At 37.6% G+C, this 15,838-nt stretch overlaps 1 protein-coding gene across 4 annotated transcripts in view; it reads right to left on the reverse strand.

Moving 5' to 3' along the window:
• ABCB7 (ATP binding cassette subfamily B member 7) overlaps nucleotides 1-15,838 on the reverse strand; it is a 198,143-nt gene that overhangs the window by 4,428 nt on the left and 177,877 nt on the right. The window contains exon 18 of one of the 4 annotated variants that reach the window (XM_034648911.1): nucleotides 15,611-15,657. The exons of the other annotated variants lie outside the window; for them this stretch is intronic. Within the exon in view, the coding sequence (XP_034504802.1) occupies nucleotides 15,649-15,657 (9 nt within the window). The 3' untranslated portion in view covers nucleotides 15,611-15,648. Of the gene's footprint in view, nucleotides 1-15,610; nucleotides 15,658-15,838 lie in introns of those variants that run through there. 4 annotated transcript variants of the gene reach the window in all.

Raw genomic sequence — 15,838 nt, forward strand, 5'->3', positions numbered from 1 at the left:
CCTTTTTGGAGGGCATCTGAGAGGTGTCTGCTTCTCTGGGGACAAAGGAGCCAGTGGGCAACATTTCCGTCCCCAGTCTCCAAGAATACGTGCAGAGACACCTGATGAGGACAGCGAAACCAGACACTGGCTGCTTAGTGAGCTCTGCTCCAAATTCCACACTCCTGAGCTCTGGTGAGACTGCCCTTCTGGGTCAAACCTGCACCACGCCCAGACCAGCACAGGTCCCCAGCACACCAGCTCTGTAAATTTAGAATTTTAAAACTCAGCCAGCTTGGCTAGGGAAGAGCCCAAAGTTCACACTGCACTCAATAGGCAGGCAAGCAACCTGGACACAGACAGTGAGAAAACAATGATCTAAAAAACACTTAGGGTGCATGAAGGCACTTTATTTGCTCCTCTGGGAGTGCTTTCCTGCCATCAGTGAGCATGAACTCCTCTCTCAGGGGACAAAGGAACTGGCTGGTGCCACTTCCCTCCACTGGACTTCAGCATAAGCTAACTTCAGTAAATAGAAGAGTGCCAACACAGGCTGCTTAATTGCTTACACCGACCCTGCCCCTCTGCGTTCTACTGGTATTGCTTCTCTCAGGCAAGTGTGCCTAAGAACCAGCACAGCAGGCTCCTCCCCCAGACCAGGACACACCCCCAAAGGCACCATGTCTACTGACCACAGGCTTCTGCAAAGCTTCAGTTCTAATGGAAATGGCACCAGGTCTCTTTAAACAAGCAGGAAAGAGCACAACTAGTTAAAATTCGCCACACTCTGGCCAAGGTCCAGAAACTACTCACTGCAGGCAAGGAGAAACTCTGCAGAGTACTGATCTGAGGGATAGAACAGCCATAACACTGCAGCAGAGTGCACACAGCAGACACCAGAGACACTTCCTGAAGCAACAGACCCTGGACATTATATGACCTCCTCTTCATAAAGTCATTACTCTCAAGAGCAGGAAATATAACAGGATGTTCTAACACAGAGAACAAAGCAGATACCTAAACAAAATGTCTAGACTGAGGATTCATCACAAAAGAAATAACAAGGTCATAGACAGGAATCTAAACAAAATACATGTAAGTAACATGCCTGACTCAGAAATTAAAGCAACAATCATAAGGATACTAGCTGGGCTTGAGAAAAGCATAGAACAGACCAGGGAAACCCTTAAAACAGAGATAAAAGAGTTTAAAAACAATCATGCCAAAATGAAAAATGCAATAACATTCAAAACTGACTGGATACAATGACCACTCGGAAGTTAGAAGAAAAGAAAACAAATAAGTGATATAGAAGATACAGTTATGGAAAATAAGGAAGCTGATAAAAAGGGGGGAAACCTAGGACCATGAAAGTAGACTTAAGGAACTCAGCGACTCCATGAAACATAATTATATTTGTATCACAGGAGTCCCAGAAGAAGAGAGAAAAGGAGTCAGAAGGTTAATTCGAGGAAATTAAGCTGATAAATTACCTAATCTGGGGAAGGAAACAGACTTCCAAGTCCAGGAGGCATAGTGAACTCCCATCAAAATCAAGAAAAGCAGGCCCAAATCAAGACATACTGTAGTTAAATTTACAAAAAAAAAAAGAGATATAGAAAAAATCCTAAAAGTAGCAGATAAAAGGAGTACCTAAGTTAAGAGGGAAGACAAATTATATCAGCAGCAGACCTGTCCACAACAACTTAGCAGGATGGAAGAAGGAGGCATGATATTCAATGTGCTGAATGGGAAAAATATGCAGGTAAGAATACTCTATCCAGCAAGGCTGTCATTCAGAATAGAAGGAGAGATAAAGAGTTTCCCAGACAAACAGAAAGTAAAGGATTTCATGTCCACTAAACCAGCCCTGCAAGAAATATTAAAGGGGACTCTTTACGTGGGAAAGAAAGACCAAAACTGACAAAGCCTAGAAAGCAACACAGAAAATCTCCAAAAACAATGACAAAACAAGTAATAGAATGGCACTAAATTCATATCTAACAATAATTACTCTGAATGTAAATGGACTAAATGCTCCAATCAAAAGATATATGGTGTCAGACTGGATTAAAAAAAAAAAAACAGGACCCACAACTATGCTGCCTACAAGACTAATGTTAGACCTAAAGAAACCTGCAGATTCAAAGCAAGACAATGGAGAAGTATTTACCATGCAAATGGACGTCAAAAAAAGCCAGAGTAGCAATACTTCTAACAAACTAGACTTACCAAAGACTATAACAAGAGATGAAGAAAGGCATTATACAATAAAAAAGAGGATCTATCCAATAAGAAGATCTCCCCCACCTTGGGAGCATTCAAACACATAAAACAATTATTAAAAACCATAAAGGAACTCATTGAAAATAATACAAAAAGAGTAGGGCATGCTTATAACAAAGGACAGATCATCTAAGCAGAAAATCAACAAGGACACAATGGCTTTGAATGATACACTGGAGCAGACGGATTTAAAAGATAGATTCAGAACATTTCATCGTAATACACATTCTTTTCATTCTTCAGAACAGATTACATACTGGTTACAAATCAAGCCTCAACAAGAGCAAAAAGAATGAAATCATACCATGCATACTTTCTAACCACAATGCTATGAAACTTGAAACCAACCACAAGATAAAATTGGAGAAAAACCACAAAACTTTTATCAACAGCTATATGCCAAAAAACTAAACAATCTGGAAGAGATGGAGGCCTTCCTGGAAACCTATAAACTACCAAGACTGAAACAGGAAGAAATAGATTTCTTAAATAGGCCAATTAACTATGAAGAAATTGAGTCAGTGATAAACAACCTTCCAAATAATAAAACTCCAGGCCCAGACGGTTTTCCTGGGGAATTCTACCAAACATTCAAAGAAGAAATAATACCTATTCTCCTAAAGCTATTTCAAAAAATAGAAACAGAAGGAAAGCTACCAAACTCATTCTATGAGGCTAATATTACCTTGATCCCCAAACCAGGCAAAGACCCCCTCAAAAAGGAGAATTACAGACCGATTTCTCTAATGAATATGGATGCCAAAATCCTCAACAAGATCCTTGCTAATAGAATCCAACAGTACATTAAAAGGATTATCCATCATGACCAAGTGGGATTCATACCTGGGATGCAAGCATGGTTCAACACTCGCAAATCAATCAATGTGATACATCATATCAACAAGAAAAGACTCAAGAACCATATGATCCTCTCAATTGATGCAGAAAAAGCATTTGACAAAATACAGCATCCTTTCCTGATTAAAACCCTTCAGAGTGTAGGAATAGAGGGTACATTTCTCAATCTCATAAAAGCCATCTATGAAAAGCCTACTGCAAGCATTATTCTCAATGGGGAAAAGCTGGAAGCCTTTCCCTTAAGATCAGGAACACGACAAGGATGCCCACTCTCGCCACTATTATTCAACATAGTACTAGAAGTCCTTGCAACAGCAATCAGAAGACAAAAAGGGATCAAAGGTATCCAAATCGGCAAAGAAGAAGTCAAACTGTCTCTCTTTGCAGATGACATGATACTCTATATGGAAAACCCAAAGGAATCCACTCCCAAACTATTAGAAGTTATAGAACAATTCAGTAAGGTGGCAGGATACAAAATCAATGCCCAGAAATCAGTTGCATTTCTATACACGAATAACGAGACTGAAGAAAGAGAAATTAGGGAATCCATCCCATTTACAATAACACCAAAAACCATGCGTTACCTTGGAATTAACTTAACCAGAGACGTAAAGGACCTATATGCTAGAAACTATAGATCACTTTTGAAAGATATTGAGGAAGACATAAAAAGATGGAAAAATATTCCATGCTCATGGATTGGAAGAATTAACATAGTTAAAATGTCCATACTACCCAGAGCAATCTACACTTTCAATGCTATCCCGATCAAAATACCGAGGACATTTTTCAAAGAACTGGAACAAATAGTCCTTAAATTTGTATGGAACCAGAAAAGGCCCCGAATCTCCAAGGAACTGTTGAAAAGGAAAAACAAAGCTGGGGGCATCACAATGCCGGATTTCGAGCTGTACTACAAAGCTGTGATCACAAAGACAGCATGGTACTGGCACAAAAACAGACACATCGACCAATGGAACAGAATAGAGAACCCAGAAATGGACCCTCGGCTCTTTGGGCAACTAATCTTTGATAAAGCAGGAAAAAACATCCGGTGGAAAAAAGACAGTCTCTTCAATAAATGGTGCTGGGAAAATTGGACAGCTACATGCAAAAGAATGAAACTTGACCACTCTCTCACACCATACACAAAAATAAACTCCAAATGGATGAAAGACCTCAATGTGAGACAGGAATCCATCAAAATTCTAGAGGAGAACATAGGCAACAACTTCTATGACATCGGCCAGAGCAACCTTTTTCACGACACATCTCCAAAGGCAAGAGAAATAAAAGATAAAATGAACTTATGGGACTTTATCAGGATAAAGAGCTTCTGCACAGCCAAGGAAACAGTCAAAAAAACTAAGAGACAGCCCACGGAATGGGAGAATATATTTGCAAAGGACACCACAGATAAAGGACTGGTATCCAAGATCTACAAAGAACTTCTCAAACTCAATACACGAGAAACAAATAAACAAATCATAAAATGGGCAGAAGATATGAACAGACACTTTTCCAATGAAGACATACAAATGGCTAACAGACACATGAAAAAATGTTCAAAATCATTAGCCATCAGGGAAATTCAAATCAAAACCACACTGAGATACCACCTTACGCCAGTTAGAATGGCAAAGATAGACAAGGCAAGAAACAACAATTGTTGGAGAGGATGTGGAGAAAGGGGATCCCTCCTACATTGTTGGTGGGAATGCAAGTTGGTACAGCCACTCTGGAAAACAGTGTGGAGGTCCCTTAAAAAGTTAAAAATTGAACTACCCTATGACCCAGCCATTGCACTACTGGGTGTTTACCCCAAAGATACAGACGTAGTAAAGAGAAGGGCCATATGCACCCCAATGTTCATAGCTGCATTGTCCACAATAGCCAAATCATGGAAGGAGCCGAGATGCCCTTCAACAGATGACTGGATTAAGAAGCTGTGGTCCATATATACAATGGAATATTACTCAGCTATCAGAAAGAACGAATTCTCAACATTTGCTGCAACATGGACGGCACTGGAGGAGATAATGCTAAGTGAAATAAGTCAAGCAGAGAAAGACAATTATCATATGATTTCTCTCATCTATGGAACATAAGAACTAGGATGATCGGTAGGGGAAGAAAGGGATAAAGAAAAGGGGGGTAATCAGAAGGGGGAATGAAACATGAGAGACTATGGACTATGAGAAACAAACTGAAGACTTCAGAGGGGGAGGGGGTGGGGGAATGGGATAGACTGGTGATGGGTAGTAAGGAGGGCACGTATTGCATGGTGCACTGGGTGTTATACGCAACTAATGAAGCATCGAACTTTGCATTGGAATCCGGGGATGTACTTTATGGTGACTAACATAATATAATATTAAAAAAAAAAAAAAGAAAAGAAAAGAGAAAGGACCCAAATAAATAAAATCACAAATGATAGAGGAGAACTCACAAACAATATCAAAAAATACAAACAAATAATATTATGAAAAATTATATGCCGACAAATTGAGTACTCTGGAAGAAATGGATAAATTGCTAGAAACATATCAACTACCATAATTTAAACAGGAAGAAACAGACACCTTGAACAGACTGATAACCAGTGAAGAAATGAAATCGGTAATTAAAAATCTACCAACAAACAAAATTCCAGGGCCAGATGGCTTCACAGGGGAATTCTATCAAATCTTTAAAGAAGAGTTAATACCTATTCTTCTTAATAGAAACAGAAGGAAAACTTCCAAATTCATTCTACGAGGCCCTCATTATTCTGATTTCAAAATCAAAGACTCCACTAAACAACAGAATATAGGCCAGTATCCCTGATGGACATGCATGCAAAAATTCTCAACAAAATACTAGCAAATCAAGTACAACAGTATAGGAAAAGAATCATTCACCACAATCACATGGGATTTATTCCTGTGCTATAGAAATGGTTCAGTATTTGCAAATCAATGTGATACACATTAATTAAAAAAAGGATAAGAACCATATGATCCTCTCAATAGATGCAGAAAAAGCATTTGACGACACACAGCATCCATTCTTGATTAAAAACTCTCAGCAATGGTGGGACTGAGGGAACATACCTCCACATCATAAGGGCCATATATGAAAGACCCACAGCTAATATCATCCTCAATGGGGTAAAACCGAGTGCTTTTCGTCTACCATCAGGAACAAGACACAACAGTCCACTCTCATCACTTTTATTTAATATAGTATTGGAAATCCTAGCCTCAGCAATCAGACAACAAAAAGAAATAAAAGGCATCCAAAACAGCAAAGAAGAAGTCAAACTTTCACTATTTGCAGATTACATGATACTCTATATAGAAAATACAAAAGACTCCACCAAAAAATTGCTAGAACGCATACACGCATTCTGTCCAGTTGCAGGATCCAAAATCAACATATAGAAATCTGCTGCATTTCTATACACCTATAATGAAGCAGCAGAAAGAAAAATCAAGAAATCGATCCCACTTACAATTGCACCCAAAACCATAACATATCTAAGAATAAACCTAACCAAAGAGGTAAAAGATCTGTACTATGAAAACTTAGAAAACAACAATGAAGGAAATTGAAGATGACACAAAGAAAGGGAAAAACATTCCATGCTCATGGATTGGAAGAACAAATATTGCTGAAAATGTCTATACTACCCAAAGCAATCTATATATTTAATGAAATCCTTATCAAAATACCAACAGCATTTTTCACAGAAGTAGAACAAATAAACTTAAAATTTGTATAGAACCACAAAAGACCCCAAAATACCAAAGCAACTTTGAAAAAGAAAAAGCTGGAGGCATCACAATTCTGGACTTCAAGTTGTTTGTAGTAATCAGAACAGTATAGTACTGGCACAAAAACAGACACATAGATTAATGGAACAGAACAGAGAACCCAGAAATGGACCCACAAATATATGGTCAACTAATGTTCAACAACACAGCAAAGAATATCCAAAAGGGACAGTCTCTTCAAGAAATGGTGTTGGAAAAACTGGACAGCAACATGCAATAGAATGAAACCGGACCACTTTCTTACACTATACACAAAAATAAATTCAAAATGGATGAAAGACCTAAATGTGAGACAGGAAACCACCAAAATCAAAGAGGAGAAAACAGGCAGTAACCTCTCTGACATCAGCCATAGCAACTTCTTACTTGGTATATCTCCAGAAGCAAGGAAAACGAAAGCAATAATAAACTACTGGGACATTTCCTGCCACTTTACTGAATCCCTATATGAGTTCTAGCAATTTTGGGGTGGAGTCTTTTGGGTTTTCCACATAAAGTATCATGTCATCTGCACAGAGTGAGACTTCGACTTCTTTGCCAATTTGGATGTCATTTATTTCGTTGTGTTGTCTGACTGCTGAGGCTAGGACTTCCAGTATTATGTTCAACAGCAGTGGTGATAGTGGACATCCCTGCTGTGTTCCTGACCTTAGAGGAAAAGTTCTCAGTTCTTCCCCATTGAGAATGACATTTTGCTATGGATTTTTCATAGATGGCTTTTATGATATTGAGGTATGTTCCCTCTATCCCTACACTGTGAAGAGTTTTAATCAAGAAAGGATGCTGTACTTTGTCAAATGCTCTTTCTGCATCTATTGAAAGGATCATATGGTTCTTGTCCTTTCTTTTATTAATGTAGTGTATCACAATGATTGATTTGCGGATGTTGAATCACCCTTGCAGCCCAGAAATAAATCCCATTCAATCCTGGTGAATAATCCTTTTAATGTACTGTTGGATCCTATTGGCTAGTATTTTGGTGAGAATTTTGGCATCCATGTTTATCAGGGACGTTGGTCTATAATTCTCCTTTTTGGTGGGGTGTTTGTATGGTTTGGGGATCAAGGTAATGCTGGACTCACAGAAAGAGTTTGGAAGTTTTCCTTCCATTTCCATCTCTTGAAAAAGCTTCAGAAGAATAGGTAATAATTCTTCTTCAAATGTTGGGTAGAATTCCCCTGAGAAGCCATCTGGCCCTGGGCTCTTGTTTGTTCAGAGATTCTAGAATACTGCTTCAATCTCCTTGCTGGTTATGGGTCTGTTCAGTTTTTCTATTTCTTCCTGGTTCATATAGTTAGTTTATAAGACTGTAGGAATGAATCCATTTCTTCCAGATTGCCTAATTTGTTGACATATTCAGTAAAGTGGCAGGATATAAAATCGATGCACAGACATCAATTGCATTTCTATACACTAACAATGTAACTGAAGAAAGAGAAATTACAGAGTCAACCCCATTTACAGTTGCACCCAAAACCATAAGATACCTAGGAACAAATCTAACCAACGAGGCAAACGATCTGGAAACTACAGGATACTCATGAAAGAAATTGAAGACACAAAGAAATGGAAAAAACAGAATGTTCATGGACTGGAAGAACAAATGTTGTTTAAAAAATCCATGCTACCTAGAGCAATCTACACATTCAATGCAATCCCTATCAAAATACCATCAACTTTTTTTCACAGAACTAGAATAAATAATCCTAAAATTTGTATGAAACCAGAAAAGACCCTGAAAAGCCAAAGGAATGTTGAAAAAGAAAACCAAAGCTGGTGGCATCACAATTCTGGATTTCAAGCTCTATTACAAAGCTACAATCATCAAGACAGTATGGTACTGGCAGAAAAACAGATACATAGATCAATGGAACAGAACAGAGAACCCAGAAATGGATCCTCAACTCTACGGTCAACTAATCTTCAACAAAGCAGGAAAGGATATACAATGGAAAATAGGCAGTCTCTTCAACAAATGGTGTTGGGAAAAATGGACAGCCGCATGCAGAAGAATGAAATGGGACCATTTCCTTACACCATACACAAAAATAGACACAAAATGGATGAAAGACCTAACTGTGAGACAGGAATCCATCAAAATCCTTGAGGAGAACACAGGCAGCAACCTCTTCGACCTTGGCCACAGCAACTTCTTGCTAGACATGTCTCCAAAGGCAGGGGAAACAAAGGCAAAAATGAACTACTGGGACATCATCAAGATAGAAAGCTTTTGCACAGCAAAGGAAACAGTCAACAAAACCAAAAGACAACCAACAGAATGAGTAAAGATATTTGCAAATAACATATCAGATAAAGGGCTAGTATACAAAATCTATAAAGAACTTATCAAACTCACCCAAAGAACAAATAATCCAATCAAGAAACGGGCAGAAGACATGAACAGACATTTCTCCAAAGAAAACATCCAAATGGCAACAGACACATGAAAAAGCGCTCAACATCACTAGGCATCAGGGAAATACAAATGAAAACCACAATGAGATAATACCTCTAACCAGTCTGAATGGCTAAAATTAACAGGTCAGGAAATGCAGATGCTGGTGAGGATGTGGAGAAATGGGAAACCTCCTACACTGTTGGTGGGAATGCAAGCTGGTGCAGCCACTCTGGAAAACAGTATGGAGGTTCCTCAAGAAGTTGAAAATAGAGGGGCGCCTGGGTGTCTCAGTCGTTAAGCATCTGCCTTCAGCTCAGGGCATGATCCCAGAGTCCTGGGATCGAGCCCCGCATCGGGCTCCCTGCTCCCCTGGGAGCCTGCTTCTCCCTCTCCCACTCCCCCTGCTTGTGTTCCCTCTCTCGCTGGCTCGCTCTGTCAAATAAATAAATAAAATCTTAAAAAAAAAGAAGTTGAAAATAGAGCTATCCTATGACCCAGCAATTGTACAGGTAGGTATTTATTCAAAGGATACAAACATAGTGATTTGAAGGAGCACATGCTCCCCAATGTTCAGAGCAGCAATGTCCACAATAGCTAAACTATGGAGAGAGTCCAGATGTCCACTGACAGATGAATGGATAAAGAAGATGTGGTGTATATATATATACACACACACACACAATGCACACATACACACACACACACATACACACACACACACACACACACACTGGAATATTGCACAGCCAAAAAAAATGAAAACTTGCCATTTGCAACAACGTGGATGGAACTAGAGGGTATTATGCTAAGCAAAGTAAGTCAATCAAAGAAAAACAATTATCATATGATCTCACTGGTATATGGCATTTAAGAAAACAAAACAGAGAGGGGCGCCTGGGTGGCACAGCGGTTGAGCGCCTGCCTTCGGCTCAGGGCGTGATCCTGACGACGTTATGAGCCTGCTTCTTCCTCTCCCACTCCCCCTGCTTGTGTTCCCTCTCTCGCTGGCTGTCTCTATCTCTGTCAAATAAATAAATAAAATCTTTAAAAAAAAAAAAAAAAAAAAGAAAACAAAACAGAGGACCATAGGGGAAGAGAAGAAAAAATAAAACAAGACAAAACCAGGAAGGGAGACAAACCATAGGAGACTATTAATTTTAGGAAACATACTGAGGTTTGCTGGAGGGGTAGGGTAATGAGGTAACTGGGTGATGGACACTGGGGAGGGTATGTGTTGTAATGAGCACTGTGTATTATATAATGAAGCACAGACCTGTACCCCTGAAACAAATAATACAGTATATGTTAAAAAATAGAGGAATAAATAAACTATTAGGACTTTTGAAGATAAAAAGCTTCTACACAGTGAAGGAAAAACTGACAAGACTAAAAGGCAACCTCCAAAATGGGAGAATACAAAATGTATTTGTAAATGACATATCTGATAAAGGGTTAGTATCCAAAATCTATAAAGAACTTATCAAAGTCAACACCCAAAATATAATCCAGTTAAAAAATGGGCAGAAGACGTGAATAGACATTTTTCCAGAGAAGATATCCAAATGGCCAACAGGCACATGAAAAGATGCTCAACATCTCTCATCATCATGGAAAAACACATCAAAACCATGGTGATGTACCATCTCACACTTCTCAGGACGGCTAAAATTAACACAAGAAACAATAGGCATTGGCGAGGATGTGGAGAAGGGGGAACACTCTTATACTGTTGGTAGGAATGCAAACTGGTGCAGCCATTCTGGAAAACAGCAGGAAGGTTCCTCAAAAAGTTAAAAAGAGAACGACCCTACAATCCAGCATTTCCACTCTAAATATTTACTGAAAGGATACAAAAATACAGATTCAAAGGTGTACATGCACCCCAATGTTTAAAGCAGCAGTATCAACAAGAGCCAAACTATGAGAAAAGCCCAAATGCCCACTGACTGATGAATGGATTATGAAGATGTGATATACACATGCGCGCATGCACACACACACAGGAATATTACCCGGCCATCAAAAATAATGAAATCATGCCATTTGCAAGGATGTGGATGGAGCTAAAGAGTATTATGGTAAGTGAAATAAGTTAGAGAAAGACAAATACCATATGATTTCACTCGCATGGAGAATTTAAGATAGAAAGCAGATGAACATGGCAGGGAAAGAGACAAATCATAAAACAGACTCTTAACTATAGAGAACAAACTGAGAGATGCTGGAGGGGAGGTGGGCTGGGGGATGGGTTAAATGGATGATGGGTATTAAGGAGGGCACTTGTGATGAGTACTGGGTGCTGTGATGAATCACTAAATTCTACCCCTGAAACTAATATCACACACTATGTTAACTGGAATTTAAAAACCTGAAGTACAACGTACTGTATCGTGACTAACATAATAAAAATTATTATAAAAAATAAATAAAAACCTGAAGTACAAAAAAATAAGATAAAAAAAGTATAATCAGGAAAGTCATGTTCCCTTTCCTAGCTCTTCTACCTTCTTCTCTCCCCACCCCATAAGCAGTCAATTTCTTTGGTTTCTAGCTTATGATTCCTGAGTTTGCTGTTGTTGTTTTCTCTTTTGCTAAGAGTTTTTTTTATTTGGAATTGAAACACAGAAAAGTCTTTAGTATATTTTATGTTAATCAAACTATTAAACACTGTTCTGAGTTGCCCCAGTATAGTAATAATTAATATCCATGCTCATACCTCTGAGCCAATGAAAGACTGGGAATCATCAAATATTAAATTCTTTCCAGCTCATTTAGAGTATTTTTTGCAATTTTTTATTGAAATATAATTGACATATAATGTTATATTACTTTCAGGTGTATGGCATAGTGATTAGACAACTGTATACACTATTCAGTGCTGGGCACAGTAATATAGTCACCATCTGTCATCATAAGGCATTATTTATAGTATTACTGACTATATTACTTATGCCATACTTTTCATCTCTGTGACTTATTTATTTTATAAATGGAAGTTTGTTCCTCCGAATTAATTTGAGAACAAACCAGTAGTTGCCAGAGGAAGATGGATGAGAGAATGGGCAAAATGAAGTGGATTAAGAGGTACAAACTCTCTGAGTTTCTTTTCACAGAAATAAGTAAATATTACATATTCCTTTTTTCCCCATCCTCCTTGCAAATAGCAGCATACAACAGATTGTGAATTGTTCTTTATTTAATTTAACAACGTATCTGGAACTCATGCCATATAATGCTCCCTTTACTTATTTTTTAAACAGCATTTGTCCTTATTTTAGAAATGCTTGATTTTCCATGGCCTGTGATGGTATTAATTATGTAAGTTACCTTATGCTCTTTGCATTGTCTACGTTTTCTACTGAGTTCCTTTTTTTCTGCTTGTTTAAGAGGTCTTTCTTTATCATCCACTGCCAGTTAATAACGGAGCATTAGAAAGCTGACTGGAAACTACATGCATGGGAATGGGATTTTCAACTGTGGGGTTTCACTGAAGGATGATCATATGGATAACATGATCATTTTGCTGGGGTCTCCAAATACAAATATCTTTTTTTTTCTGGGGCTACTTGTGTTTTCTGCAGAGAATTCTTCAATGATCTCCTAATAAAGGAAGGAGCAATGGTAGTAGAAATAAATGGTTAGCAAGGTTCTTGGAGCCAGTGGCAGAAGAGGGTCTATTGTCTTCTTTTTTGGTGTGTTTTGATTTCTAGTTAATCTTCCCCATCTTTGTTCATGTGCTTGATAGTTTTCTGTGTAGAGCCTCTGTGACTCAATTTCCTGACAAGTCAACTTACAGCCTTTCCCAAGGCTGGGAAGCAGTAATCACTAGGTTGTGAGGGTAAGGAAGGGCCTTGAGAATTCTATTTCTTATGTAGATGTAACAATAATACTGCAAGGCACTGCTGACAGAACACATGAGGTCACATAAGTTTCACCAGAAAATGAAAGCCTCTGATCTTCATAATCAAGCATATACAGAATCATCAAATTATAAACATAAAGATATTTTAGATACATGTGCTATAAACATTAATAAATTAGTTCCAATTATAACCCAAACTTCAAGTGACAATGTTGTGATATAACCATAAATACTGTCAACCTCATGGCATGAGACAAGAGAGCACAAACTTCTTCAAATACTTTTACCATTTTATATTTGTAAGAAAAGACTATCAGCATGCCTGCATACAATGGAAAGGTTAGTAACAAAGCACCAATGGCAGATTTTATTTCAGATTCTTTCTTTTTAATTTCTTCCCTCCAAGTTTTTATTTAAATTCCAGTTAGTTAACATATAGTGTAATGTTAGTTTCAGGTGTAGAATTTAGTGATTTATCAGTACATGTAACACCCAGTGCTTATCACAACTGCCCTCTTTTGAATATCAATTGGATAATAAAGTATATTTACAACATTTCACATTTAAGGCATTCTGGTATATAATCATACCGAAAAAATTAGTTTATTTTCTAATGAATGTAAGTTTATGAAAAAACCAACAGAAAGAACTAGGGTTGCTCAAGTACACACAGGTAAGACTATATAACTATATATATATGTATATATACATACACATACACACCACAGAAATCAACAGCTTATACGAAATTTTAGTGGTGTGAAAAATTCTCTCTCAATAACTCAACATAGAAAGTACAAGGGGGGGTAAACAGAAGGGGGAATGAACCAGGACAGACTATGGACTCTGGGAAACAAACTGAGGGCTTTGGAGGGGAGGAGGGTGGGGGATTGGGATAGGCTAGTGATGGGTACTAAGGAGGGCACGTATTGCATGGTGCACTGGGTGTTACACGCAAGTAATGAATCATGGAACTTTACATCAAAAACTAGGGATGTACTGTATGGTGACTGACATAATAAAAAAATATTATTATTGAAAAAAAAAGAAAGTACATGAGAATGCTTTTTTCTCTCTCAACATCCAGTACTTAGGGTTTCAAAATTATAAAGAACTGAAGGTTTATTTATTAGAAGGGAAACATAATCATAGAAAATGCTGAATGGAAGGTGAAAAATTGAACAATGTTAGAAGTAACCAAGTACTAGGATGTGGGAAAATATATCCTTTCAAAGAGTGGAGAAGAGGAAATTATCACAATTTTTAAATCTACCAATCACTATAGGGTATTCTGAGTTGATCAGAACATTTAGATCGTGTACTCTTACAGTAAATCCCTCAGAAGGGATAAAGCAGGCTATCCATTTTCTTACTTTCCCCAGGAGGAAAAAAATGAAAATAATCATGTTTGCAAATGACTATTTTATGGTAATTTTCCTTTAGACATCAAAGGTACGTGCAGATATTAGAAAAAATAAAAATACAAAACACAAAAATGATAATGAGTAATGATTCTGTACAGAGCAAAACTCAATGCAAAAAATTATTTTATATATACACTCTCTAAAACCTGATTCTATCATTATGAAGCTTTAATGCTTTCCTGATATAAGTTTGCTTTTAATACTTCAATGAAAGAAAAATGCCTTTGTTTTCCTATCAAAAGCAAGTGAAAATGGAGTCCTATCAAGATTCAATCTCTTTAAAGAACACAAATTCTGCATTTTTCTTTAGAAACAACATTTAAGTTGTTAGAGACAATTTTCAATGTTCCTCATGTACTAAACTTTGTTTTTAAATTGAACTGCAACTAAGATACAGTGTTATATTGGTTTCAGGTTTAAAATACAATTATTCAACAATTCTATACACTTCCCAGGGCTCATCAAGTTAAGTATACTCTTATTCCCCTTTATCTGCTTCACCCATCCCCCCACACATCACCACTCTGAAAACCACCAGTTTGTTCTCTGTATTTAAAGGATCTATTTCTTGTGTCCCTTTTTGTTTGTTCATTTGGATTGTTTCTTAAATTCCACATGAGTGAAACAGTATGGTATTCATCTTTCTCTGACTGATATCACTTATCATTATACCCTCTAGGTTCATGCATGTTGCTGCAAATGGCAAGATTTCATTTTTTTATGGCCAGGTAATAGTTTTCCTTATCCATTCAACTATGGATGGACACTTGAGATGCTTCCATATCTTGGCTATTGTAAATAATGCTGTAATAAACATAGGGGTGCATATAGCTTTTCAAGTTAGCAGTTTCATTTTCTTTAGGTAAATACGCAGTAGTGGAATTACCTATTTTCAAATTTTTGAAGAACCTCCATATTGTTTTCCACAGTGGTTGCACCAATTTGCATTCCCAGCAACAGTGCATGAGGGTTCCTTTTTCTCTGTATCATCGTCAACATTTCTTATTTCTTGTGTGTTTGATTTTAGCCATTCTGAAAGGTATAAAGTGATATCTCATTGTGGTTTTAATTTGCATTTCCCTGATGATTAGTTATGGTGAGCATCTTTTCATGTGTCTGTTGGCCATCTATATGGCTTCTCTGGAAAATGTCTATTCATGTCCTCTGCCCATTTTTTAATCAGATTATTTGTTTTTTGGGTGTTGAGTAGTAA

This window comes from Ailuropoda melanoleuca, chromosome X, assembly GCF_002007445.2.
Source record: "Ailuropoda melanoleuca isolate Jingjing chromosome X, ASM200744v2, whole genome shotgun sequence".
In the NCBI taxonomy this organism is placed as follows: Eukaryota; Metazoa; Chordata; class Mammalia; order Carnivora; family Ursidae; genus Ailuropoda; species Ailuropoda melanoleuca.